General features: G+C 44.4%; 1 protein-coding gene across 2 annotated transcripts in view; it reads right to left on the reverse strand.

Annotated features, from left to right (window-relative positions):
* Window positions 1-1,552: 1,552 nt before the first annotated feature.
* The window catches only part of LOC101539556 (multidrug and toxin extrusion protein 1), a 38,904-nt gene continuing 13,841 nt past the window's right edge, over window positions 1,553-26,615 (reverse strand). For both annotated transcript variants that reach the window (XM_004621594.2, XM_055140806.1), the window contains 14 exons: window positions 25,961-26,109; window positions 24,818-24,860; window positions 23,457-23,501; window positions 20,826-20,923; window positions 20,454-20,551; window positions 20,240-20,353; window positions 20,103-20,170; window positions 16,343-16,451; window positions 16,158-16,233; window positions 14,397-14,466; window positions 14,014-14,146; window positions 6,489-6,583; window positions 4,246-4,321; window positions 1,553-2,075 (listed from right to left, as the gene is read on the reverse strand). In XM_004621594.2, the coding sequence (XP_004621651.2) occupies window positions 1,855-2,075; window positions 4,246-4,321; window positions 6,489-6,583; window positions 14,014-14,146; window positions 14,397-14,466; window positions 16,158-16,233; window positions 16,343-16,451; window positions 20,103-20,170; window positions 20,240-20,353; window positions 20,454-20,551; window positions 20,826-20,923; window positions 23,457-23,501; window positions 24,818-24,860; window positions 25,961-26,109 (1,395 nt within the window). In that variant the 3' untranslated portion in view covers window positions 1,553-1,854. The remainder of the gene's footprint in view (window positions 2,076-4,245; window positions 4,322-6,488; window positions 6,584-14,013; window positions 14,147-14,396; window positions 14,467-16,157; window positions 16,234-16,342; window positions 16,452-20,102; window positions 20,171-20,239; window positions 20,354-20,453; window positions 20,552-20,825; window positions 20,924-23,456; window positions 23,502-24,817; window positions 24,861-25,960; window positions 26,110-26,615) is intronic.

Consider the following 26,615-nt stretch of genomic DNA (forward strand, 5'->3'; position numbering starts at 1 on the left):
AAACTCTTCTCGTGTGTGTGTGTGTGTGTGTGTGTGTGTGTGTATGTGTGTGTGTGTGTATGTGTAGTGCCTGTGATGGAACTGAGAGCCTGACACATGCAAGGTAACTGCTTTACCCCTGAGCTACATTCCCAGCCCAAACCACATCCTTTTGGTTTTTTTAAAATGTTATTGGTGGTGGTGGGGTTGGGGGACAGGGGAAATGCACAACCAGCAGTGCTCTGGATTTACTCCTTGTTCCACACTTAGAGATCGGGGTTCAGGAGACCATACAGGGTGCTGGGAATCAAATCTAGGTCTGCAGCATGCAAGGCAAGTGCTCTACCGCTCTTCTATGACTCAGTCCCGATAATCATAGCACCCTTATGAGACAGGACCTTCTGCGTGTACCATGTAAAAGTGTGTGCCTTTTGAAAGACTTGAATAGAACAAACAGAAGATGAACAGGACCTACCCTACTAGCAAATCAGAAAGGGGGCCAGAGAGATAACACAGAACATAAAGCACTTGCCTTTTTGCCACTGATCCCAGTTCCATCCCCAGCACTGTGAATGTTCCTTTGAGCACCATCGGTGGGACACTTCTGAGTATAGTGCCAGAAATGGCTCCTGAGTGCCACTGAGTGTGGCCCAATGCTCTGCCCCCGCCACTACAAAAAGGAAAAGGTCTGACTTCTTCATAGGTCTGATTGCCCCTCAAACCCTCAATTTCTTTCTGCAAGTCTCCCACCATTCCATAAAATAAGTACCTATTCCCAGGGGCCCTTAAGATATAGTTTCATTTCTCATTGTCTGTGTTAGTCCATGAGTCCCAACAGATTTTAAGACCAGTCTTAAGTGGTAAGGAAACAGACTAACTGATGTTATCTGGCTCCTTTCTTTTTAATAAATCTGTTTTCTTTACCTCTCTAGGGTTTTTGTTTTGTTTTGTTTTGTTTTTTAGGAGGGGCCATATCTGGTGGTGTCATGGATCACTTTTGGCAGGGCTTGGGGGTAATATTGGTGCTGGGGATAAAACCTGGGTCAGCAGTGTGCAAAGCTTCCTACTCATTGTACCAGCACCTGCACCCATGTGGAGAGCCTCCATGGAACCTGCTTCGTGAACACCTGTTTCTTGTTGGTTGCACCGTGCTTCGTGAACAACACCTGATGGGGAATCAGGATGTCTTGTCACGCTCACAAGTTATGGCTGGTTTATCAGCTGCAGACACTTGAGGGCAAACAGGCAGGGAGAAGTATATAAGGGGGGAAGTCACCTGGCTGGTCGGTTCTCCCTCATGCGTCCCCTTTTCCTCCTTACTCCACGTCCCCGTTCCTGATTTCTTCTCCAACGCATGAGAAAGTTCCTGAATAAATCGCAGCCAAAAGGATCTCCGAGTTGCGTGTTTCTTCGCTGGACGAAGCGGCGCGCGACACACCCACCTCCATCTTTTAGTTTTTAAAGCATCTCCATGCCCTCAGCCCCTGAGATCTGAGATCTGGACTCCCAGATGAGCATTACTTAATATTAGTTGCCTGATGAATAATAATTTAAGGCACAGGGAAGATGTATTGTAAAATATATTTTAAATATTTTAAACAGTAAGAATTCACAAAACTAAGTATATGCATTTGTATCTAAAAAACAAACCAGTAAATAAAAGAAATATCAAAGCCATCAACTAATGCAATCAGCACATGGTGGTCCTTACTTGAAATAGGGGAGGATCAATTAATACTCGAACGTAATACTTCAGACTGTCAGTTCTTGAAATCCATGGACGCAGTTGAACCCATTGACTGAAAATTATCTCCTACCTTTGGCCTAAGAATTATTTGTTTGTAAGTTCACATGTATCACTGTGACCTGACCTTATCATTCAGTTCTGACATATACTCTCACTAAAATTCCCACCAGTAAGATTGAAATGACCCCCAGGAACAAAAGCCCTCGCCGCAGTATCAGCCGTTGCCTGGACAACTTAGGTGTGTCCTCTGATTGAATATGTTCTTCTTGAAGCATCTGCTGATTCCACTGTGTCTCCTCTTTTTTTTCAACATCTCTCATTAAAATTTCTCCATGGTTTTCAGGACTCACTGGAAAGTAAAAGTGGACATAGTACGTTAAAATAATTTTTTTAAATTTATATCAAATGCAATGATTATATGTGCCACTATCTGGAGAAAGCAATTGTTACAGAGTCAATAAAAGAACTGCTATGTCAGGGTGCATCTCTATTCACTTGCTCACAGACGCTGACCAGACTTCACTGTCATCAACTTGGCGCATTCAGGGAATTCTCCCTTCCACAAGAACTAGAGAACAGAATTAATATCAGTCTCAAGATTCACAGGGAGTAAGGTCTGGAGTGATAGTAACCTCGGGACAGTGGTCACCTTGCACACAATCAACCTAAATTCAATCCTTGCAACCACATATATGATCCATCAAGCACTGCCAGGAGAGACCTTTGAGCACAGAGCCAGGAGTAAGTCCTGAGCACTACTTAATATGGCTCCCAACACAAATCAAAATAAAATAAGTGTGGGGCTGGAGCAATAGCACAGCAGGTAGGGCATTTGCCTTGCATGCGGCAAACCCAGATTCAATTTCCAGCATCCCATGTGGTCCCCTGAGCACTGCCAGGGGTAATTCCTGAGTGCAGAGCTGGGAGTAACCCCTGTGCATTGCCAGGTGTGACCCAAAAAGCAAAAAATAAATAATTAAAATAAGTGTCATAGGGAAAATTTTCAAGGGGCCAACACCTATCTAGCATTTTAGAAAAATAAGACCAATGAAGGAGAAAATCTTGCCAAGAGGAAAAATAAACACACCAAAAAAACAGAGGGCCTAAAAGATTAAGACTTGCATCCAGGCCCTAGAGAGGTAGTACAATAAGTAGAACACTTGCTTTGCATGCAGCTGACCCAGGTTCAATCCCCAGCCTCCCATATGGTCCCCCAGTCCTGTGTGCAGAGCCAGGAGTAAGGCCCAAGTATTGTCAAGTGTGCAGCTCAAAAATCAAACAAACAAACAAAAAAACAAACCTAATAACACCAGCATCCAATTTAATATTAAACATAAGCAAATGTTTGAAACATAATGCTGCCATTGGAGTTGTAAGAGAAAATAATTTGAGCATAATAGACTTGCCTGCATGAGCTTCACCGAATGCTTATTTCATAGCAGGCAACTTAGAGTTAAGCAAATTCACTTAATTTGCAGTCACAGGAGGTCTTATTACTTGGTTTTGCAAAAGATAGATGGTGAGAAACACAGACCAATTATTCCTCTGAAGATACTTAAAGCAGGTGGATAAAACAAATGAGCATCATTATCTTAAGGGGCCGAAAAACAAACAAGCAATGAAAAATCATCAGGGAAGACTGAAGGAAGAAGAAGCAGTAATCTCAGAGGAGTGCTCTGACCTTTGTGGCTTCTTGGGTTAAGGGTTGTCTTCCTGAACAGAGCAGAGCTTTGGAGAGTTTAGTACTAAAGCCAGTACTAAAGCCAGAATTAGGGCCCTGATAAACTCCTCAGTACTTTAATATCCTTCAATTTAGAATAACAAAGAACTGCATCTAAGAATTAAGCATAAACCAGAAGTAAATCAGCCTTCACAGTGGTCCAGAAACCTTGAATTCTGAAATTTCCGAGACAGCTGTTATGTACTAGAGAGAAGCATAGGAAAACCTTTCTGAAGATAAATAATATTCTAATGGCCTCAATTTCTATAACTAATATCACTTCTACAAAATAAATTGTGGGGGAGGGAGGCACACTGGTGGTTCTTAGGAGCTATTCCTAACTCTGCACTCGGGAGTGAACCCTGGTTGTGTCAAAGGGACTACGTGCAGTGTTTGCAGAACCAGGATTGGCCCCAAACAAGGCAAGTGCCTTGTATCCTCTCATCCCATATGATCCCCTGATCCCACCTGGGGTGACCCCAGAGCACAGAGCCAGGAGTAAGCCTTGAACAATGCAGAATGTGATCCCAAAACAAAAACAACAAAACAATATGCTAATGTTTAAAATTAAAAGCAAAACCTAACTTCAAGTCTGTTTACCTCAACTAGATATCTGACTTTGTCCTTTATTTCTGAAAGATTGTTGTCCTATTTAAAAGTAGGAGCTTCGTTATTCAATAAAAAAGAAAAGAAAAAAAAATAAAAGTAGGAGCTATCGGCGGAAAATCTAGTTGTATTCTGCAGTATTTGACTCCAGGACCATCTAGACAGGCCTGTTTTGAGAGCTGCTGTATCATACCTGGGTAAATGGAGTCCTGAGAGAGAGAAGTTCCTTCCTGGGTCATGTCACCTTTCAGATTAGCATGTACCTGAGCCTAGAAAATAAAACACAATAAATCCACAAGGCTTTCCCACAGTGTCATTAAAGCACCTGATTTGGATGGACCTCCTGTTACAGCAGGTAGTGACTTGCTCTGGCTTATCTTTTATAGACAACGTGTAAGATTAACATGTCAACCCCCACAGTCTTTTTTGTCACAACAGCACATAAAGATCTCTCTTCAGGCAGCAGCGCAGCGGACTGCTGAAGCAGAAACCACAGCATCCTTGACAGCAACCCCAATTGCAGTCTCCCTTTCTCCTCCTCTGCACTTCGCTCACACACCCAGCTCCCCTTTTGCCCAGGTAGTTCTCTGGCTTTTTTTTTTTTTTTTTTTGTCTTTTTTCCCTACAGAAGTAGTAGCACTAGCACCAGGGCCCCTTCCTTACTGTGAGCTGGTTTACATAAATTATGTAGTTACGCCCCTTAATTGTGGCTGTTATTTGATTGGTTACATCCGGGTCATGTAACTGGAACAACCAATTAGTGTTGTGTTTGCAAAGGAGGGTGAATGACTGTGGGATGATCAGTTAGATTGTACACGCCCTTGTGCGGATTTGTGAGATGATCTCATATGCCCTTATGAGAGTAAGGTCTGGAGGACGACCAATCAGATCACAGATGCAAATTATGCCAATTATCCATTAAAGGTCTGGTCCCCCCTTCCTCTTTCTGGGCCCCTTCCTGATCATTTCCTCTCTAACATCCCCATCTACTGTAAGTCAAGCTATTTTCTTTAATTCATATGCAAACTGGGTCTTCTTAAATTCCAAACAAGGGGTCATGCTTTGTAAAGATTGATATAGGGTCAGAGGGTGGGAGGGCAGTAAGGTTCGATGTAATAGCACAAGATGAGGGAGAGCTAAAATAATTGAGCACGAACTAAATAAATGAGCACGAACTAAAATAATTTAGAATCTTCCTTCTTCCTTCACTCCTTTATTTAACCCTATTTTTGTAGGGAGCCATTTTACAAGCCCGGCTCTTATCCTCTAGTCAAGCGGAGGCTTACTTGGGATTCCTGTAACAAGGTCACCACTGCTGACCTTACTGATCTTATCAGTTCGCCATTCCTCTCTCACTAGCCAACGCCCATGCCTGATCTGCATTTTATTATTGTTCCAATGGGGGTCCAAGCATGCATACCACCCCCTCCCACCAAGAGGTATAAGTATTGTAACTGCTGTGAATAAACTCTCTCTTTCTCTCCTCCTCCTTCTGGCTCTGCTCTCTTCGTTCCGTTGCGTCCCCTCCTTAGCCCCACGAAAGGTCCTCCCTGCGGGACAGGATGATGCCTGCAGGGGGGACCCCACATATTTTCAAACCTCACTCTAGAAAATTTGAGACAGATATACATAGGCATCTTAAAGAAATATGTGGAAATTATAAAACGTAGAATGAATTTCAGGACATTCCATCTCACTCTCTAGATTCCAAATCTTACTCTGAAGCTGACTTTTGAGGCACAAAGGTAGGTGGTAGTGTAGCTGGGGTGCCAGGAAAAAGAAACAAAACTCCTTATTTGTCTATTTAATGAAGAAATAAAGGGAGATGAATATAGCCCATTGTCTGGTCATCACATCTGAGTTAAATCCAGTTAAAACAATACAGTGCAGGAGGTAAGGCAGTTAACCCTGGTTAAAATCCCCAGTATCTTGTACACCTCCAGGAGTGATCCCTGGGCACAGAGCCAGGAGTAAGCCCAAGGCTTCACCAGATGTGGCCCCAAAATAACCTATAAAGTAGCACGTGCAACAAAAGAGCAAAGAAACTTTCAAAATGAGAGTCAACACTAATTTTAGAAAAGAGATGGTGATGCGTGCCAAATGTAGACTAGAGATTGAACGCAATGGCCACGCAACACCTTTATTGCAAACCACAACACCTAATCAGAGAGAGAGAACAAAAGGGAATACCCTGCCATAGTGGCAGTGTGGGGTGGGGGAGACGGGACTGGGGAGGGTGGGAGGGATGTTGGGTTTACTGGTGGTAGAGAATGGGCACTGGTGAAGGGATGGGTTCTCGAAATTTGTATGGGGGAAACATGAGCACAAAAATGTATAAATCTGTAACTGTACCCTCACGGTGATTCACTAATTAAAAATAAATAAATTATTAAAAAAAGAAAAAAAGAAAAGAGACCATACAGGGATAGCAGTTACCTGTTCGCAGGCTTTTTTCCAATTTAGCCGAGCAATAAAGACTAGAAAACACACAGCTTGGGAGATGACACAGATGATGATTCCTGCCCACAGACCTAGCAGCGGAAACACATCACAGGAGTCAATTCATGATTCAGTTAGCCACCCCCCAGAGAATATGTCAGTTATATCTCACTCCAAATCTCCCCTAACTGAGATGGAGCCCCAGTAACCGAAGACCTCTACCCTGCGCTCTCATTTGGCTTCCAGAAGGTTCTGGGTACCCACTGCTTCTGGAACCTTTCAGGATCCAGATGTCAGAGTAGCCAGTGGTTATTTTCAGCATTTGCAATAATAATGCTTTTAATGTTTTTGGCTTTTTTGGCTTTTAATGTTTTTGGCCTGAGTGAAGTCACCATGGCTACTAAGATAACTAAATACTGTTATAGCATTATTTTCAAACTACTGTGCCTTTTTTTCTTCCCAAAAGGGGACTAACATGTTTAGAATGCTTCCTGTCCAATCTCACTTGCTTGGTCCACAGATAGTGCTTGAAGCTCCCAGGGCACTTATCCTCCAGCAGTGATTAAAGGATAAGAAAGGAGAGATTACGTGGGAATAGAGATGAGGAAAGTCTTATAGACCCCAAAATACCATACAAACTGCCTAAGAAACTCACGTGGGACCCACAAGGAGACCCCAAATTACAGGGGTTTCTTGAGGAGGGGGTCAACAACGAACAGATAACAAAATCAGAAATTCTAGTGAGATCCCAAAGAGGCTGTCTATACAAATGAACAATGATGAGACCATAGAAATACCCACAACCTAAAGCAATCTGCCCAGGAAACCAAACCCTTATCTACAACAAATCACCCAAAAAGCCAGCCTGCCTGATATCAGACTTGAAGAAGCCAGATTGATTGGATATAATTCAAAGAAACTTAAAAAATTTGCAGCAGAAAAACTGCAGCAAAAGGACGAGAGGGTGCTCTTAGGAAGGTGGGAGGCACTGGCCCCTCCTGCCACTGCCGAGATGTGACCCCAGGGGCTGCACGCGCGTGCGGCTCCTCCGCAGCTGCACAAGCATGAATCCAGACCCAGCTGAACCAACTTCAACATGGGCAGCTCCTTGCAGATTGTCTCCAGCCTGAGAACTAAGCCGCAACCCCATGCCCACCCAGGAGGGGAAAGGTATTTCTCTCTCTCGCCTGTCCCTTCCCGGGGATGCAGGGCGTGGGGACACCATATTATGACGACCACAGATGGGGTTTACAAGCTTGCAATGATCCAACATCCTGAAGAAATCTCCCTGGACTTAGTTGTTAAAGTACAGAAATCCAAAACCTCATTTCTCTTCACAACAGGTCTGACTCTAGTGGGGTGCTCCTAACAATAATGGTGAGGTTTGTGTTGAAATATTGAATGTAACCAAAGTAAACAGAAAGTAAAGTGAAATTTATCAGTTACAAGGCGGGGTGGGGGGGTGCGGGGGTGGGCGGGATGGGAGGCGTACTGTAGTTTTTTTTTCGGTGGTGGGATATGGGTACTGGTGAAGGGATGGTTGTTTCAGCATTGTATGACTAAAACTTAAGCCTGAAAGCATTGTAATTTTCCACATGGTGATTCAATAAAATAAAATTCTTATTGAAAAAAACATTTGCAGCAATTAATCCCAAATGGCCAGGACTCGATTAACAAATAGCAGTGTCCCGAATGTTGTACTTTTTTTTTTTTTTTAACTTAGGGCCAGGCAGAGAAAACTAAATACCTATCTCACCAATCACACAGGAACTCCAGGGCCTGCCACCAGCTCTCCCAGATCAACAGCCCCCATTCAGGGCAACGCTGAGCCTCTTCTTCTGTCCCACTCCTCCATGGACAAGGTTTATCCCCGTATGTACAGCAATTCCAGAAGGGTCTTGGCTTTCCTCAGTCAGCTGGTCTTTGTTCATTTTTATAGTTTGTTGGATAACATTGGGTTGTCCTTGCTTCTCCCAAAGGGAGCTTAGGTTTATTGAGTTACTCCCACAACAGTGTCCCTGAGGCACACCCAATTCCCAATTCCACCAAGCACAAATAATCCTATATTGCTTTTCTCTTTCCTTTATATCACTTGTTTGGTTTAGCAATGTCCTTTTTGTATAGACACAGGGAGAGAGTTGATGCTATGCTTTGTAACATGGCAGTTAATTGACTCCAGATAATATTTAACTTCTGGATACCCATCATATTTACCTGATTTATTTATTTATTTATTTATTACCTGATTTAAGCCTCAGTTTCCTTTACTTCCTAACACCCCCAAAAGGAAGGTCCTAACAAAGGGATTGGATGGATCCAGGGCAAGCGATAAGCTACCCTGGCATCGAAAGGGGACAAGCTAAGCACCATAAGTATAATAAGTTAAAAGCTTGGTTATGGAACAAACTCTGTCGTGACCCAAAAAGAAGTAACTGAATAAGGACCCTGCTGGAGTTAGGAAAGACTAACCTGGCCTGAGGACTGTGGTCTGGGATATATAGCGAGATGTCCCCAGGAAGAGCCAACCTTTAAGCTCAATATATCTCTTACTGTGTTCATACAAAATGACTAGAAATACTATAAGAAGAAAATTTACTACGATTGTTTAAATGGATTGCTAGCTGAGGAAAGGATAAAGCAATGCACCCTGGATGGAATCCCACCCTTGAGCGGATTTCCTAATAATCTGGAGTGCTGAACCCTCAGGTGAGATTTTGTCCTTGAGAACTTCCCCTGAAGGAGTGGCTTTACCTGTTTGTTATGACAATGCTCAACCCCACCTATGTGTACCCCCATCCTTCATGATTTCTATGTAACTATGCTCTAATGGATAAGACGGGTGGGGGACTTTGAGGTCTACGAAATTAGGATGATGGAACTATAACGACTGAGACTGCGACCAAAACCTCGACTATGATTGTGTTATAAGGGAGAGATTGGACTACACTGTGGAGGAGAGAGAGATAAACTACCAACCAGCCTGGGGCTCTCTTTCTCTCCTTCCCCGTCCTTTGTTTGTCACCATGGACCGGCCAGGGGAATGATTCTGGGCCACTGAACACTCTTGTCCCGCATGCCACTGTGCTTTTTTTCTGAAACCCACAATAGTTAATCACAGAGGCCATCTGAGACTATCACCATGGACCTTAGTCTTGGCCAGATGAGACTCATTGCAGTCCCTTGACCTTTCTGCCTGAGCCTTGTCAGGACTGATCTAACTCCACTCTTCACTGAGCCCCTGGGATGCCTCTTTGGTTTGGTACATGGATTTTGCCAGTGGTTCCCATCTGCTTGGCACCTTTGGCAGAGTCAGAATGTTCCTTTCCTCCCATGTTGCTCTCCTTGGGCTTACTATAAAAGTGTTGTTTGCCACTGGAGATGCTCAGGGAATAGACAGGCCTGGGCTCTTCGAGCCTGTTGTGCAAGCTGATCCCACAGAACTGCGAGGTTTGGTTCTCCCTGAACCAACATCCACTTGCACAATCTTACTGAGGGTTACTATTTAAGCAGCCTTAGGTACAACTTCTGGCTCAATCTTGTGTCCTAAGAACTTGGCTTTGTTTCACAGAGGGCATTCTCTTTGGATTTCCATTGCCAGGGGCGCAAATTTATTACTTGTTACGGTTGTTTGGTTTTGGGCCACACCATACCTGGCAATACTCAGGGCTTACTCCTGGCTCTGTACTAAGAGATCACTCCTGGTTGGCTTAGAGAAACATGAGATTTCGGGGATCAAACCCGGGTTGGTTACACCAAAGCAAATGCCCTGCCCTTAGGATTATCTCTCTGGCCCCTGGTTAGCCATTTTATTCAGCAAACCCATAGACTCTCCTGTTCTCCACCCTTACTTAGAAACCTTGGACCTAAATCATTTTGGCCTATCATTCCTCTTCTGTTCTGTGAGATCCCTGTGAGCATAATGGAAGACACCAATTGCAGATGAAAGTGTGGTAGGAAATGCACATAAACGGCTACTTCCTCAGGTTTCAGAGTGTCCCCGGCATAGTCTCGGGTATACTCTTCACAGATCAAGCCTCCTTCATTCCATTTGATGCAGAGCCCAAGACAAGCTCTTGACACTGAAACTGATACTTCGTGGGTAAAACAGTCTATTGACATAGCTGTACAACTAGAGCAGTACTCATCAAAGCACAGATAGCTCACACCAGACATGGCCTTAATTATCCCAGCACCTGCTGAAGGTGAAAACAAAGCAAGGCTCAAACCTAGAGTTGAAAGACGTATCCAGAAGTCTTCTCTAGCCTACTCTAGTCGGCTCTAGCCCTTTGACGTGCCTGTCCTACCAGTAAGGAAATCAAATGGATGAGGATATTGATTGGTTTTAAAAGCTCAAAAAGGGGCTGGAGTGATAGCACAGCGGGTAGGGCGTTTGCCTTGCACGTGGCCAACCCGGGTTCGAATCCCAGCATCCCATATGGTCCCCTGAGCACTGCCAGGAGTAATTTCTGAGTGCAGAGCCAGGACTAACTCCTGCGCATTGCCAGGTGTGACCCAAAAAGCAAAAAACTAAAAAATAAAATAAATAAATAAAAGCTTAAGAAAATTGACACCTGCCGCACCCTGATCACCCCCAATCCAAATAAATACTTTCCTACCATCTATTTCTTTGAAAGCCACTTGTTTCACGGATTTGCTTAATTTTTCTTTTCTTTTTCTTTTTTGCCACACCCATCAGTGCTCAGGGGTTACTCCTTGCTCTGCACTCAGGGATCACTCCTGGCAGGCTTGGAGGAACACATGGGATGCCAGGGATCAAATCCAGGTCAGCTACTTGCAAGACAAGAACCCTCCCCTCTATATATTGCTCTTGCCCCTGCAGTTGATCACTATCTCTACCCCAGGAGAACTGAGATGTCTGCCTTCACCTGTGGAGGACCAAGTCCCGCTGCACAGACGTAACCCAGGGGCTCACTGAAGTTCTCTCTCCCCATCCCCCCATCTCATTTTTTTCAGTTGCTCAATCAAGACCTCAAAGATGGAAATTCCTTTTTGGTTCAGTTGTAGATAAACTTCCTACTACAGAACAAAAAAAACTGATTCAACTTTTGGCTTAGAGGAAGAACAGAGACTTAGAATGCCTGCTCGTGAGGTTCTGATCACAAGTTCAAATCTCTGTTTTTGCCACACATGCTTAGTGCAATCCTAGTAACTCAACCTGCAATCCCTGGAGCTAATTTCTGACTGTTATGTAGCCAGGTGAGTGTAAGCACCAAAGTGGGGAAATGTGGTGCAAATCTCTGGAAGTACCTATATATATATCTATATCTATCTATACACACATGTGCATGTATGTATATATATTTAATTTTTGGTTTGGGAGCCACACTGACTATGCTCAGGCTTACTCCTGCTCTGTGCTTAGGAATCACTCCTGGCGAGCTTTGGGGACCACGTGTGGGTGTTGGCCCTCAAATCCAGGTCGGGCATGTACAAAGCAAGCTCCCAAACTGCTACTTTCACCAACCCATAAAAAATATATTTCAGTGGGCTGAGTGAATTCTTTGCCTGCAGGAAGCACTGATTCAATTCTTGGCATCACATGGTCCCCCAGCAAGATTAAGATGGCAAGACAGGGGGCTGGAGCAATAGCACAGTGGGTAGGGCATTTATTTGCCTTGCACACAGCCGACCCGGGTTCGATTCCCAGTATCCCATATGGTCCCCTGAGCACCACCAGGGGTAATTCCTGAGTGCAGAGCCAGGAGTGACCCCTGTGCATTGCCAGGTGTGACCCAAAAAGAAAAAAAAAAGCAAAAAAGATGGCAAGACTGAGTTTATAGGTGGCCTAGAAACTTGGTGTGATTTTTACCATTCCTTGGTATGAATTATTCTCATATCACTTTTTCCAGGTGTGATCAGACCATATTTTGGACAGTAAGGTTCATGAGTAACTGTCATTTGTACATTAGTGAAAAAAGATCTTTGCCTTTTTTTATATATGTGTATATATATATATATATATATATATATATATATTGTTTTTAGGCCACACCCAGTGATACTTGGGGCTTACTCCTGGCTCTGCACTCAGGAATAACTCCTGATGATGCTCGGGGGACCATAAGTGCTCTCCCTGCTGTAGTATCTCTCTGGCCCCTTAATTTCGTTTTTGTTTTAGTTTTTTCAGTTCGTACTTGATGGTGCTCAGGGATTACTCCTGACTCTGTGCTCAGGAATCACTCACTCCCAGTAAGCTTGGAGGATCATTTGAGATACCCAGGATCAAACCTGGATTAGCCACGTGCAAGGCCAGAGTGCTAACCACTATGCAATCGCCCCAGTCCTGGATCTATAGTTTTAAGTACATTCTGCTAATATTCCCCTTAGGTATCAATCTAAAGCTATTACAATCTAAACCTATATGTTTATAAGTCCAAATATAAATAAAACCCAGAAAATCAGCTGAATCGTTTTTTGTACCCTGACACAAGTCTGGTGAACTTTGTCTTGGCAGTTCCATTGTCTTTGAATACCTCCCATGTTTTTCACTAAAATATTATTGAGCTTGAGAAAAAATGTGCAATGTAATATAATTCAATAGTCAGGAAGTTCAAGCCAGGTGTCACATGGCTTCTCACCTCCCCTCAGCCTGCCAAGGTCCTGTGGATAAAAGTACAAACCATCCTCAAGTCAGTCACAGTCAAAGCGAATGTGTTTTGCTTTCATTTATGGACTGCAGACATATTCCAAATTATTATTTTAGGAATCAAACCTCGGTTTCCCCCCATTTTTTCAAGATTAGTTCTGGCCATTCATTTCAAATGCTGTGGATTAAGTTCCTTCCTACCAACACAGAAAGGGAATGAAGGAGGCCATGACCCAACCCACCCTCCTCTGAGGTCACACTTATCACCTATGCCCTGTGTGGAGACCCAGCAGACACACACTTGAAAACATTATGCCTTTCAGGGTGGGAGGTAGAGGCTTCGGAGAGCAGGGAAGATGACGACAGAGGTGCCCCCTAGCTGTTCTCTCTTGCTGGACAGCTAAGACACAGAGATTCTGCTCTGGGGTCACTCAGCCACTTTGGCTATTGCCAAAAGCTGTGTAAGAACCGCAGACAAGCTGTCTGGTGATTGCCACTTCTGGGCCTCAACCCCTGCTGTGTGGCTGTGGCTGACAGTTTGAGGGCCATGGGCAGTTGGCCACTCTATCAGAGACTCACCATGCCAGGGTTATCCCTGAAGGAAACCACAAAAGGGCCACAAAAATAGGCATCCCTACTGCCACTAACTTTGTGGAAGTAAGAGGCTGATGCCACAGGACAGAGAGGAATAGTCAGAGCACACAGTGACGGGTCACTGACTATGAGTGTATGAGGGGAGCGAGAAGGTACCTTGGGGCTCTGCTCCCCAGTCCCCTTGGTGCCCTCTTGAACAGGGTCTGAGGGAACCTGGGAAAGTTTCCATTTCAGGGCCGAGTCTCAGGAAAAGCCTCTGAGCCCTGAGAGTTCGGCTGGGGGCTGCTGGGTGTCCGCAGCCCTACCGTGGCTGAAGCTTACCGATCACTCCCAGTTTGGCTGCAAACATCAGTGAAATTCCAATAGGGAGACCAATGACATAATACCCAATTGCATTAATGATGGCTCCAACCTTCTGATTTCCACTTCCCCTCAGAATGCCACCGCTTGTGCACTGCAGGCAGAGAAGATTTGATCAGTGTGAACCATGCAGATAGCTTATCTGGATGATTTCTATCCCAACTTCGACCCTTTCTACCATGCTCAGACTTAGAAAGCAGTGATCCAATTCTCTTGTAAAGTGAATCTGATAAGAACAATTGGTGTTGCCTTCCATCCCCAGCCCCCCTTCTCTGTTTCAGTGTATCATCAAAGGAAGAAACACATAGATGGTGAACATCTAGGGAACACGGCATGTTACTCACAGCAAGACCATCGAAGAGGTGGGAAACAGCATAGATCGGAACCACCTGGGCCACTAGAGCAATGATTTCTCTGTTTGAAAGATAAAGCACATGGTTCTGGGGGACAAACATGTGGGAAAAGTAGAGCCATGCAGGTCCTGGATGCAGACATGCAGCTTCTCTACTTGACCAAAGAGACTCACAAGTGCCTGCCAACGTTCTACTCATGGACAGTCCTACTGTGTCTTGGTCTGTATCGGAAACCAACTCCATGTTTCATTATCACTTTTGGAGAAAACAGATAGTCTATTTAATTAATATAGACAATAAAATTAAATAATCTGGTAACCTCCTCCTCCAAATAAAACTGGATTATAGTGCCATCCAGTTTTTGCTTGTTTGTTTTGGGACCACGTCCAGCAGTGCTCAGAGCTAACACTTGGCTCTGTGTTCAGGGATCACTCCTGGTAGGGCTCAAGAGTCCATATGGAATGCTGGGGATCCCTGTTGGCCAAGTGCAAAGCAAACACCTTACCCACTGGACAATGTCTTTAGCCCTAGCACCATCCTTTTGAATGTTATTTCACATGTCTCTAATATGTATGAAAGAAAGTTAAGGTTCCCTTTATGGGTCTAGGTTAGCATATTACCAAGGCCATGGATAAAATTTGCAGAATTTTTTTTGTCTCTGAGAAATGAGATTTAACTATCAAAACTAAAGACTTAGCTTTTAATGCCCACACTAGAAAACTAAAAGAAAACTAAAATTAATACTACTGCATGTGCAGGCCCTAGTAAGCAGCACAAACAAGTGTGCAAGTACCACAACAAAGTGTGTACAGCCTCCGGTCATCACAGCAAAAATAACAAAAGCAACAAAGATAATCTTGCTGCTGGCTGAGGAAGCAAGAAATTCCTGATACCCCAGAATGGATTTGTCACAGATAAATCTGCAAGATTTCTGATATTTCCTGGATAAACTAATACATATAAAATCCTTCACCAAATAAGATGCTTTCCACTAATACAAAGGACAGAAAAACAATTATGTTATCCCAATAACATTTTTTAAATGGTAACATTTGCTTGTTGTTAAAAGAAATCAAACCCAAAACATTGATTTAAAAGAGTATGTGTGCACCCCTGTTCATTGCTGCACTTAATACAATGACCAAGATGTGGAAACTACCCAAATGCCAGCGAGGGATGAACGGATCAAGGAGCTGCTAGGGGGCAAGAGTCATAGTACAGTGGGAAGGGCGCTTCCCTTGCAAGCAGCTTGGTTCAACCCCCAGCATCCCGTACGGTCCCCTGAGCACCACCAGGAGTGATCCCTGAGCACTGCTGGGTGTGGCAAAAAAAAATTGTGATATTTATATATATATGTACATATATATATAATATACACACATACATACACACACAACAGATTACTATGTGCCACTAGGAAGAACAAAATTATATACACTTTGTTGCAACATGGATAGAACCAGATATGATACTGAGTGAAGTAAGTCACATGGAAGACCAGGACAAACGATACAAGAGCATCTTGATGCCTAGAAGTACATTATTGTCCCAAAAACTACTAAGTTGGCATTCTAGATTATAAATTAGTTTCCCTTTACAATCACTTCTTCCCAAATAATATCAAACTTGTAAATGACTCAGACATCCCTCCACCCTGCCCCAAGATGCAATAACCCCAGCAGTACCAGACCCAACGTCTATGCAACCATTCTTCCCTACATATTCACCTTTCAAGAATATTCCAATACTCACCGGTCAGTTGTGAAAATGTACCCCACAAGGTCCTTACAGCTTAACATCAGGACACATAAGGTTACAGCTAAGAGTTCTGGAAGCAAAATTGCAAATAAACAGCAGAGTAAAAAAGAGGGGGATGGTCAGGTACCAGACATGGGTTGTAGGGGTGCAGACTGCTATGGACCAAGGGGTCTAAGCACCTGTGATGATCAGGGCAACTGCCGAGGACCTCTTGGCCTGCTCAATGTTCCCTGCACCTAATGCATTCCCCACACGGACGCTGGCAGCCACGCTGAAGCCTGTCGGGATCTAAGGGGGAAAGGAAACCTGCTATGAAACAGAGTGACACTGGCTCCAAGGCGCAGCCCCGCCTCGGGTCTCCCCACACCTTCCCCGGGGCACAAAAGCCTGGATGGTCACGCATCTTATCTCACCACAAAAAAACAGTAAAAGTTTGAAAAGATTTACTTGTAAGAGCCCCTTTGACTAACTGCCTCCTTGCAGCCCCACACCCTCTTCTCCCTTGAGTGCATGTGCGCGCGCGCGCGGCACACACACACACACACACACACACACACACACACACACACACGTGTGAATCCTGGAACCCCAGGCTGTGATCTCATCACACCCAGTTTCCAACTTGTGTCTGTGGGTGTGGAGGCCTTAAACAACTACATCCCCCTCCGGGTACGAAAGGATGGACTTAGGGGAAGAGTGAGTGCACCAAGTCCACGCTGCCCCTCTCTGAGAGGGGTGGGAGATGCTAATATTGTTAGGAAATGGGACTCTGGGTTGGCTTGGGTGTTTTTGTTTTTGCTTGGTTTTGGCCACACCTGGAAATATTCAAGGCAATTCTAGTCCTGTCTAGTAGGAGCAGAACAGAGATCTCTTGGAAGATTGCTGTTTAACTGCAAAGGAGAAAAGAGACTCAATGGTGGAGAAACTTGGCAGACACTGCCTTAACCCAGCAGTGGGTACCAAAGATGCAGGTGCCCCATCTAATGCCCACTACAGTGCCTGAGAGTGACACTGTGTCATTTCAAATGACAAATGAAGATTGCTCTATCTGTGAGGAAATTCTACACAAAGTGGTCTACCTGGCTTAATTCCCTTAACATTATACATTCCAGTTAAATTAAAAAATAAAAGACAAGGTCAAGAAAGACAAGGAAAAGGATGAGAATCTGTTCTAGGTTAAAGCACATTAATAAGACATGGTACCATAATTCCAGGAGAAAAATTATTACAAAGGTCATTATTTGAACAATTGCTTGTCTTTGACTATGGAGGGGAAGGAAAGAAAGAAGGAAGGAAGGAAGGGAGGGAGGAAGGAAGGAAGGAAGGAAGGAAGGAAGGAAGGAAGGAAGGAAGGAAGGAAGGAAGGAAGGAAGGAAGTGAGGGAGGGAGGGAGGGAGGGAAGGAAGGAGGGAGGAGGGGGAGGGAGGGAGGGAGGAAGGAAGGAGAGAGAAGGAAAGAGGGGAAGTAAAAGGGGAGGAAAGCAAGATTGGGTGAATAAAGTTGGCAAAATGTTAAAATAGGGTGGATAAATAGATGGAATATATTTATTTGATTAGGGAGAAATATAAATGTAAGTAATTATAAGCCTAAAGCAAGTATTATAATATACGTGAAAAGAAAAGTTCAAAACTTCTAAGAATTTTTCTTAAATAGACAAGTACACAATGATAATTGTCCTAAGATGTTCATTGATTTGCTAGACTGAAACATAGTGAATAAACTAAATATCTGACATTGGGAGAGTATTTTTATTAGTTATACTACATGTCATGGAATATTACACAGTACTAAAAATCAGGATTTAGTACTGATGGGGCCAGAGAGATAACAGAGCAGGCAGGACACTTGTCTTACATGTGGCTGATCTGGGATCTATCCTCAGCATCCACATGGTTCTCCAAGCACTGCCAGCAGAGATCCCTGAAGCATGGCACCAGGAGTGAGCCTTGAATGCCATCAGGTATAGCCCAAAACAACAACAACAACAACAACAAATTATTTGATTTTGCTACTGGGAATAGAAGGGCTGGAGCAATAGCACAGCGGTAGGGCGTTCACCTTTCATGCGATGGACCTGTGTTCGATTCCTCCGCCCCCTCGGAGAGCCCAGCAAGCTACTGAGAGTATCGAGCCCGCACGGCAGAGCCTGGCAAGCTACCTGTGGCATATTGGATATGCCAAAAACAGTAACAATAAGTCTCACAATGAGAGACGTTACTGGTGCCCGCTCGAACAAATCCATGAGAAATGGGATGACAGTGACTGAGATAGAAAAAGTATATCAAATATAGGGGCTGGACAGATAGTATAGCAGGTAGGGCATTGACTTGCACATGGTTGACCCAGGTTCAATCCCTGGCAGGACATAGTGTCCCTGAGCCTTCCAGGAGTGATCCTTGATCCTTGAGTGCAGAGTCAGGAAAAAGCCCTGAGTACAGCTGAATGTGACCCAAAAAATAAAAAATACAAATGTATAAATATATATGTAAATAAATGTATATAAAAATATAAATAGTGTTGAAGTGACAGATAAAAAATTTTGTTGAGGATAGGAAAATGGGAAAAAGATACACAGGATAACTCCTGTCATTAAGGGCATTTCTCTGACCTGTTTCAATGAAGCAAGTCTTCAGTAGAATAATTCTTAAGGAAAACAGTAAATCTATACTATTTTTATTTTTAAAACATAACCAATCTGGCCAGACAGATAGTACAAGGGTTAGGACACTTGCCTTGTATCCACACTATCCCCTAAGTCCTTCCAGGGAGTGACCCCTGAGCAGAACCAGGAATAGGCCCTGGGTGTGACCCAACCATCTTCCCCCAACCCAACTCTATATGAGCAGTCTGAGATGGGGGAGATCTTAGCATTAGTGCTATAAACAACATCAAGTTCTACATGATGCTTTAGTTTCCACCTTATAAAAATCTTCTGCTTCCACCTGACTTTTTAAATTCAAAAGTGATGCTTACTATAGAAAAAGCCCTTCAGCATAACATTTTCACAGAAACAAGAACAGAGAAAAGCTTCTAATGACTGGGCTTCTCCTGTGCACCTCCACTTTTTTCATTCCAACACAAAATGATAATTCATTGCAAGGACTGACCACATTAAAAAAAATTATTTATTTACTTATTTTGTTTTTTGGGTCATACCCCGTGATACACAGGGGTTTCTCCTGGCTTTGCACTCAGGAATTACTCCTGGCAGTGCTCGGGGGACCATATGGGATGCTGGAAATCGAACCTGGGTCAGCCACGTACAAGGCAAACACCCTACCCGCTGTACCCACGAGCTCCAGCCTGACAGACCACATCTGATCTATCAAGGACATTTGGGTTCTTTCTGCCTTTTGGCTCTTGCCAGTGTCCAGCACCATCCTCTGCTTATGCCCCCACCTGGCCCTAGAAAATACGAAAATATTCTTCATATTTGGCAAGCAAATAGAATTTTTCTGATTTGAATTGTATGTATGTGTGTGTATGTGTGTATGTGTGTGTGTGTGTGTGTGTGTGTGTGTGTGTGTGTGTGTGAGAGAGAGAGAGAGAGAGAGAGAGAGAGAGAGAGAGAGAGAGAGAGAGACTGATGGCAATGAGTCATTGTAGTTTGATTTTGTTTGGGGGGGGGGTCACACCTGATAGTGTTCTTACTCCTGACTCTGCACTCAGGGATCACTCTCCTGGTACTACTGAGGGACCATATGTGATGCCAGGGATTGAGCCCAGATTGGCCACATGGAAGGCAAGTGTCCTACCCACTGTGCTATTGCTCCAGCCCCTCAACTGTGGTTTTTCTAGCTCAGAGCTTCTAACCATCCCTAAAGGACCCAATCCCTCAGATTCTCAAATAAAAATAATACTTTCAGGAAATTATCCTAGAGGTCAGTGATGTCCTGAGAATCATTTAGCACTTGCACATAGTGGCCCTCCAACACTCACCATGTACACGATGACGGTCAGCTCATACACAACTGACTGGGCTCCGAGCTCCACCATGCCAAGGATACCTGGTGGAGACTGGAAGTTGACATGGGTCTTCACATCTCAAGTCACCAGCACCCTCTCCCTACACTCACCACTCAGGAAGCTTCCGATCTCATAGGCCCACCACTCGATGCACAGCATGAGCATGCTGGGGATGGCCAGGTGGAGGAAGGAGGCCCAGTCCTGCAGGCACTCGAGGGACCACCCTACAGGACACAGGCACTGGCAACACATCCGGCTTCCAGGCTGGAGCTCAACCCAGGACAAAAACCCACATTCAAGCTGGAAAATCGAAAGCACCTTTACCTCCCCAGGTAGCTTGATACAGTTTTCTCCAAAGGATGTAGAAGAAGAGGAACAAGGCCAGGACGAACTGGGAAATGGTATTTGCCAGTGCAGAACCCCTGGGGAGAAAGAACCCGGTGAAGGGCAGTGTCTTACTCCACCTCCTCTCCATCCTACCGGGTGCAGGGGAGAGACATCCTCACTGGAAGTACTGTCATCTTTTCAGAGCAGCACTCCACTCCATCCCTTGGTGCTTTTCTAGAGTGGCTTAAGATGCACATGGACACGATGACCAGCTAAAAGTTCCAAGTTTCCCCACTCTTCACCACCCCCTCAGAAAGACCATCTGCAAGTCAGAGCCCTTTCCCCATCCCGGGAATTAGTAGGACTCACATCACGCCGAGGTGCATTTGGTGGAGAAATAGATAGTTGGTGAGAGCGTTGACAAGGTTGGCTGCAACTCCAGTGATGATCTGGGGGAATATGATTCCCTGAAAGAAGCCAGGACCATGCACCATACATGAGAACCTTGGATCTGTCTTCTCAACCCAAACAAGGCTGCGTGGCCAGAAGTTCCTGCCTGTGGGGGCCCTCATACTTGCTGCTCCTTCCTTCCCACATGCATCCCCCACCTCTTCCTTTCTAAGGTATGAAAGGCATATACAGAGGTAAGTAGAGAACTGGCTCATCTACAGGAATGCAAAGATCATCAGGGATTTAAAAGTAGACAGTAAGTTACTTCCATTGGTCTATAAAGTATCGACTATCCAATTGATACTTGGAACTAAAATGTAGAAAGACTCCATTCACTCTCTTTGTCTTCTCCAAAGAAGACTTAAGGTATGAGAGTTAAATATCACTGGACTGAGGAGGTAAAGATCTGTTCTGCTAGGAATTAAGAAGGAATAGTAGACATGGGTCAAGTCATCTGTAAAACTAACAGAAAACTTGAAGGTGTGACCTCATCCCTTTTCTTTGTTTTGCCTTCTGTTTTTATTGTTTGGTTTTGAGCTATATTCAGTGATGCTCAGGGATCAAAATCGGCCCTCTTACATGCAAAAGTACGTGCTCTGGTCCTTCAAGTCATTTTCCCAGCCCCACATGCCCTTCCTGCATTTGAAAGACTACAGATTTCTTGCTCTTTGGAAATTTAGTTTTCTAAAATTATAGTTTGTAAATAATTTGGCTGTTTTATGGGAGCCCTCGATTCCATTCCAGTGCCACACAGTCCCTTAAGCACCACAAGGAGTGATCCTTGCGACCCAGTTGGCTGAGAATCTCTTGGAAGGGATCCTGGACCTCCTGAACACCATTTGGGAACACCCCCCCCAAACAATAACAAAAGAGACTACTGAAGTAATATGGGGGAGAGAAGGATCTGAGATGAGTAAAGGCAGTGACAAGAAGGGTGGAAAGCAGCAAGTGAGACTGTAGGGCCCTGTGACAGACACGCATGTGTGTGTGAGTGTGTGTGTGTGTGTGTGTGTGTGTGTGTGTGTGTGTGTGTGTGTAGAGGGAGGCAGACGAAAGGGTGGGAGGATTAGAATGATGTATGATGGGATACAGGAAGAACAGATGGATCAGGGGTGAGGCTCAATGGTAGAGGACATGTTTTGCACACAAGAGGATCTGGGTTCAATCTGCAAGCACTGCTGAGTGTGAACCCCACAGCAGTAACTACAACAAAATATGAATAAGGGGGAAGATAATGGACAATGCCATAACTAGAATTCAGGAAAGCAAAGGGCAGGGCTTATGGAGCACCAGGAAAAGGTCAAGTCTGGGGCCCTAGAGCAAGAGCAAGAATGTCTAGGCAGGTGGTTAGAGATAGACATAAATGTAGGTGCGGTAGGCACATAGGTGGAGAGAGAGACACGCACAAAGACATCTTGCCCTGAGCAGAGTAAGGTAAGAAGAGATCCTTAAAGCCATCTGCCACCGACTCCTCTCACTCCCCTACTGCCTCAAAACTATAAGTGTTCTCAATTTCCTCACTTCTCTTCCTACCAGATATCCTTGCTACTTTCTCAACAATCCCCGTTGCTTCTTTCTGTCTTATACACACAGGCAGGTCAGGCCCCCAAGTGGAAACTGGTTCAAAGCCATTCCTTGCTCTCCTGTGGTCCCTCCAGCGAAGCCATAACATCACTTTGCAGAGTCCGCCCCAGCACTCGCTCTCCCATTATCCCACAGGGCTGTCCTTTCTCCATCATTGACCATGATTTTTGTTTGGATCATGGCAATACTCTCATCTCTTCCCCTGGAAATTGGTATGTTTCCTACAAGCTAAAATTCTCATCAGAAAAGACACAGTGGCCCTAAAAATGCCTCCTCCCAGACAGCCCAGTATCAGCTGGAGTCAGGATGCCAGGAGCTGGTCTTTGGCGTATGGTCTTTGCTCATACCATGAAGATTCTGAGGCAATATTATGATGCGTGCTTTAGGACCCCATGGAGACAGACAAACTAGTGCAGAATTGGATACTTGGAGAGTGATGATTATACTGAAGTTAGGGGCCAGACACATGCCCTCACTTGCAAGGATATGAGTTACTTTGAGGGAAGGGAGAGGGCCTGGGCCATACCTAACAGGGATTACCCTGGATCACTTCTGGAAGGGCTCAGGAGACTATATGTGGTGCTGCGGATTGAATACAGCTCAGCCATGTGCAAGGCAAGTCTCATGCAAGGCAAGCATTCTACCTCTGGGTCTGGGTTATAATACTGAGCCAAAGAACACTACAGCTCTAACCTTAAGCCTTCCAATGGCAATATTTCCAAATGTGAATCAGATGTGAATTTTCCAGAATTTAAAATAATCTGTCCTTTTCTTGATATCACTTAACAAAATACTCACTGCCAAAGTCCTAGGTGCATAAATGGGGAAATGTTTTTCAGTGACTCCACAGGCAAGCTCCACCCTGGTCTTTCTTATCCCTCAGTGTTTTCAGGGCTCCATGATGCCAGAAAGAAAGGTACAAGCCTCGTGAGCCCCCAAACGAAAGAAAAGAAAAGTCTGCATTACCTGATTGAGCAAATATTTAACTTGCAGTGTATAAAGAAAGGTTGCCTATGAGAGAAAAAGACAGACAAATGTCAGCATTCTGGCCTTTGTGAAGCAGAGAGCTGGGAGCCACAGTTTGGCAGGCTCTGATCCCACTGAGAGTTAGCCTAGAACGGGGCTAGAATAAAGGGGGGAGCCAGGCTGTCTGGGGCCGAGGGGGCCCAAACATTCCTTTACAGATGAACCTGCTCCAAGCAACACTGGTTTCCCTTAAAGGCTCACTACTAGCCCCTTTTCATGGAATAATTAAAAAATAATAAAATCAAAGGGTTTCAGAATAAATAGGGAGTACAATAGCAATTTGAAATGAAAGTAGAGGGCTATCGCTAGTAACTGAGCTGTGGCCTCTAAAAACTCACATGTTAAAGTTCTAACTCCCAAGGTAACTATTTGGTGATAAGATTTTCGAAGAGCTGGAGGCTGAAGCGATAGCACAGCGGGTAGGGTGTTTGCCTTGCATGCGGCTGACCCAGGTTTGATTCTCAGCATCCCATATGGTTCCCTGAGCACCGCCAGGAGTAATTTCTGAGTGCACGAACCTGGAGTAACACCTGTGCATCACCCAGTATGACCCAAAAAGAAAAAAAAAAAGATTTTTGAAGAGCTGACTAAGTTACAGTGAGGGAATTAGAGTGGACCCTGTCCTAATAGGATGTATACTTATCAGAAAACAGAGGAACCCAGGGATCTATAAAGAGGCAAGAGCATGTTATCTATAAGCCAAGGAGAGAGGAAAACCTTTTATCAAAAGAAACCTTTCCTGCAACACCTCCATCCCAAATTATCAGTCTCCAAATGATGAGAAAATAGATGTTCATTGTGTTTTCCCTGATCTGTACCCCCTTGTCATAGCCCTGGCAAACTAATTGGCTACACTAGTAATGAATACTAATTGATTTTTTATTATTCATTGCCCAGACATGACTGTCAGTACTAATTTACACTTAAGGCTCTGTGTGACCACACTCCACAAGCAAAATCAAACCAAAACAAAACTAAAAAGAGTAAACATGCAGAGTAAGGCCCAGTGTGGAAGACTTGATTCCTTCACACACAAAAAATGATTTATACACTTCTGCATGGATGCTCCCCGGGCCCACTCCAGCACTGCTCAGGATTGTACTCCACTAGAGTAACTTTAAGCCTGTTTTTTTTTTCTTGAGGGACAAATGTTTGTATCTTTTATACTAAAAATTAGAGCCACCAATACCACGTGTGGGAATCATATCAGACTGAGTCAGTTCACCCAGACAGAGCTGTGCTCTCCCTCGTCAGCGGACCTTGAGAAAAACATTCAAGCCCGTTAACCCAAGCAAACTTACTGGAAGAGCTGGAATAAAGATCATGACATAGGTCTGGGTAAGCCTATAAAACAAAAAAGGAAAGAAAGTTCATAAGGTCTTCATTTTAAGGTAAAAGAAGGCAGGATAAACTAATTTAAACTTCTTTTTTCATTCTCACCTCTTTCTAAGTTAATGGGCTTCGACTGCAAATGGAACAAATGTGAAATTTTATACTGAGAACATTCTTATAATCAGATTAACCCCTCTTGGTCCTTCCAAGTCTTTAGGCTTAAGACAGGAGTTTTCAACTCCAGTTCTGTAGCTGGGTCATTGCCTGCACTGAGGAGCTGTTCTGTACATTGTAAGATGTTTTTCAGATGCAACTATGCCCACTTCCGGATTTGATAATCAAAAATCTTGGCCACCATTGTCAAAACCCCTAAGGTTCGGAGTTATACTCTTCCAGGAAAGAGACTTTTATATATATATATATATATATATATATATATATATATACATACATACATATATATAGATATATATTGTTTAAGAAAACAATGGGTCTCAAACTTGGTGTCATGTTTGAATCATGTATGGGAGCTTTGAGAGAAACTGAAGCTTAAGCATACATTGAACAAATGAAAACAAAGTAGAGGTGGGGAGGCAGGCGTGGGTGAGTTTTTAAAGCATCCAGGGGATAGATATCAACCATGATCAAGAATCACAAAACCATGAATAAAAATCAGAAGCTATCGGGGCTGGAGCAATAGCACAGCGGGTAGGGCATTTGCCTTGCACGTAGCCGACTCGGGTTCGATTCCCAGCATCCCATATGGTCCCCTGAGCACCACCAGGGGTGATTCCTGAGTGCAGAGCCAGGAGTAACCCCTGAGTATTGCCAGGTGTGACTCAAAAAGAAAAAAAAAAATCAGAAGCTATCTTCTTGCAATGATATGAAAGATGGAGGATGTTCACAAAATGCATCACCCTGATGAAGTCGAGTCTAGATCTTAAGGAACAAGCATAAAAAGCCCTAAGACCTTGCTGAAGTCAGCTGAAGAAATTTCTGCCTTCTTGGTGGATGGCCTGGTCCCTGGTATTGCTGATTCTCAGAAGGGAACCATCTTCTACCAAGACAGTCCTCAATCCCACCCACTATCACTGTGGAACATGCCATTTTACCTGGACACATCCGGGTCCTGCCTGAAGAGGAGCAGGATCTGCTTGGTGTTGATGAAGAGCGCCCAGCAGGGGAAGCAGCAGAGCAGGAGCATAAGCACCCCCCTTTGCAGGATGACACCCACATACTTCAAGTTCCGGCTTCCGTAGGTCTGGGTAGAAGCAGCCAAAATGAACCATCAGTCTAGCACCTGCACCACTCCCATTTAAAGACCTCAGTCATGTCTCCTAGACACACATCACCCCAGACATTCTGCCACATTCCATGGGTGTTCATGATCCCAACTTTTCCTGCCCATTAGAGTCACCAGAAGGAATTTCTTTGTTTGTTTCGGGGCCACATCCAGGGGTGTTCAGTGGTTACTCCTGACTCTGTACCGAGGAATCACTCCTGGCAGTGCTCAGGGGACCATATGGAATGCCAGGAATTGAACCTGGGTCAGCCACATTCAAGACAAATGCCATATTAGCTGTAAAATTGCTTGGGCCCCGTGACTTGGAGGCTCTCTCAGTAGTGCCCGGGGGACTATGCAGTGCTAGGGAGAGAGGGAGGGGGTCCCCCTTACAAAACACACACTCCAGCCCTTTGAACCATGTCCCTGGACTGGAATGCTGACGCCAGACTGCTTGGATCCATCTTCTCCTGGCTACCCATAGG

This window comes from Sorex araneus, chromosome 5 (assembly GCF_027595985.1).
Source record: "Sorex araneus isolate mSorAra2 chromosome 5, mSorAra2.pri, whole genome shotgun sequence".
NCBI lineage: Eukaryota > Metazoa > Chordata > Mammalia > Eulipotyphla > Soricidae > Sorex > Sorex araneus.